This window comes from Hibiscus syriacus, unplaced genomic scaffold, assembly GCF_006381635.1.
Source record: "Hibiscus syriacus cultivar Baekdansim isolate YM2019G1 unplaced genomic scaffold, ASM638163v2 tig00016106_pilon, whole genome shotgun sequence".
Taxonomy (NCBI): Eukaryota; Viridiplantae; Streptophyta; class Magnoliopsida; order Malvales; family Malvaceae; genus Hibiscus; species Hibiscus syriacus.
In genome coordinates, this window is record NW_024062382.1 from 51,620 (window position 1) to 54,136 (window position 2,517).

General features: G+C 37.6%; 1 protein-coding gene across 1 annotated transcript; it reads right to left on the reverse strand.

Annotated features, from left to right (window-relative positions):
- On the reverse strand, window positions 1-1,889 carry LOC120208257. The gene is made up of 5 exons (XM_039207569.1): window positions 1,679-1,889; window positions 1,354-1,575; window positions 901-1,218; window positions 690-750; window positions 1-196 (listed from the first exon to the last, which is right to left on the reverse strand). The coding sequence occupies exons 1-5, from the start codon at window positions 1,887-1,889 to the stop codon at window positions 1-3; spliced, it is 1,008 nt and encodes a 335-aa protein (XP_039063500.1).
- Window positions 1,890-2,517: the final 628 nt, after the last annotated feature.

The following is a 2,517-nucleotide window of genomic DNA, read 5'->3' on the forward strand; positions in this document are numbered from 1 at the left end:
TCAGGCGAAACTATCTCCGGAATCGAAACCAGGGGACCGAGACAAAGAAGTCGGAAAACTTGGAGTACAGACGACATCCCTAAACAGCGGCTGATGACTGCCCGGTGGATGAGCGGTGGCTTGAGGCTTGTCGGTTCTTAGTAGTTCAGATAGAGTTGGGAGAGCATAAAAACGAAGAGGGAATGAAAAATGAGAACTAAAAGAAATGAAAGGAGTTCCCTGTAGCAGCATCGAAACAAACTATTTAGCCTCCGGAGATACTCAATCCGCGCACCAGAACTAGACTGAATTCAAATTCACTTGTTTTAGTAATTTATGGGTATATTCACTTTTCAGTTCTTTATCTTTGTGTGTAATTCATTTGAGTTTTTTTGGTAATTCAGTATGCATTAATCCAAAGAAAACATCAAAAGCTGTTACAAACAACCTAGCAGCACAGCCAACTACTTCCAAAATTCCTCAAGCCGTGCACAAACGATCGTTCACACAATCAGCCCTTTCAATATTCTTCCCATACAACTTTATTCAAACCACCTCCCTAATGGAATAAAAAACAACAGTACATTCTCTAGATTTACCTGCAAAAATTCTATTATTTCTCTTAGTCCACATCATATATAGCAAAGCACTCCAAGCTAGCTTTAACATAATAGTAAGTAACTAGTTTTAACATAATAGTAACGACATACCTTGAGGCGAGCAACAGCCCAAACAATCTCCTCTTCCTACGAACCAACGGGGCAAGGATGCCTGCAAGACACAAGGACCTTTTACCACACCTCCACCGAAAAGGAATACTCAACGAATAGATGCTCCCTCGACTCAGTCGCATTACAACAAAGAACACATCGACTATCCACATCAAATCCCATCCTAATGAGCCTATTTTTAGTCGGAAACCTCCCAAAACAGCAAGCCAAGCTATGATTACATGTCTCGGCACATGCAAGGAGAACCAAATCAAATTTTGCCAAGGCACACAATCCCTTTTAGGCCGAAGCTCCTCCCACATCACTTTAGGATCAATCTTACTGTAGGGAGGAGTCGCTGCAAGGAAGCAATGAACCTCCCCACGCAAGGCGAAAATCCTCCTCAACCCCCAACTCATAGAGCTAGGAACTTCAAAGCTCCAAAAATCAACACTTCCCATAACATACGTCGGAGCCCATGCTACCCAAAGAAAACCCTCATTCCCCAAGATCTTCCTCAAAAGTTGAACTGCACACAACTTATTCCAACAATCAAGGCTCTTTAGACCCAGGCCCCACTCACTCTTAAGAGAACAAATATCTTTCCAAGCAATCCGAGCACACGAAGCCGAAAAATCTCAACCCTTCCAAAAGAAACGAGTACATAACTGGTCCACTTTCTGGATCATACTATTAGGAAGGACAAGCTTTCTACACCAATAGTTCGTCACATTGAACAAGACCGAACGTATTAATTGAAGCCGACCAGCGTAACTAAGACGCTTGTTAGCCCAATGCTCTAATTTGTCACGGATTTTTTCCAAGAGAGCATGACAATCCTTCTCTGACAGACGCCTCGTGACCAAAGGGACGCCTAAATATCGAACTGACAATGCACCAATCTTAAACCCCAAGAAATCCCGAATATCACCAACCACACCATCCAAGACACCCAAAATGAATATCTCGATCTTGGGATCACATTCAACCTAATCCCGACATCTTATAAAACTTCTCAAGAACACCTTTAATCCCACACAAAGAATCAAGGTTCCCTTCAGAAAAGATAAGCAAATCATCGGTAAAACAAAGATGAGCCAAGCCAATCTTCTTGCACCTAGGATGATACTTGAAAACCCCTCGTTTGACAGCCTCGTCCAGGAGTTTAGATAACACATTCATTTGAGCCTTAACTCGCATGTTTTTCGCCGTAGTGACCATTTATTTTCTATTTCTTTTAATTTGATCCCTGAATCAGAATAGGTTAATTAATTTGACCTTGATTTCATGATTTAGTTTCAATTAGGTCCTAATTAGAGGTTAATTGATTAATTTGGCTAAAATTATTCATTAGGTTCAATTTGATCCTTAATTGATATTTGACATAATTTTCACGATTAATTTAACTAGTTTCATATTTTTTTAATCGATTAATAAGTTTGAATTTAATTTCTTAATTATTTCTGATTTTGTTCATAATTTAGAAATTGATTGATCAATCTTGGCCTAATTTTTAATTAATATGGATTAATCCATAAATTGAAGATATGTTAAATATAGCTAAAAATTCTTAATTAATTTCATATTAGATGATAATCTGAAATTGATTCAAAAGTTTGTTTTTATTTTTTTGTTAGTCTTTATGTTTAGTCATTTATTATTATTTTTATATGTGACTGCTAATGATGCGATCTTCTTTGTAACAACATTCTCTATAATTGCATTACATGAAACTTTTTTTTTAACTTGAGGTAATGTTACTATGTTATGCCGACTAAAAAAAAGTAGTGCTGGCTAGATTATGATCTTTTTAATTGTATGTAACAAA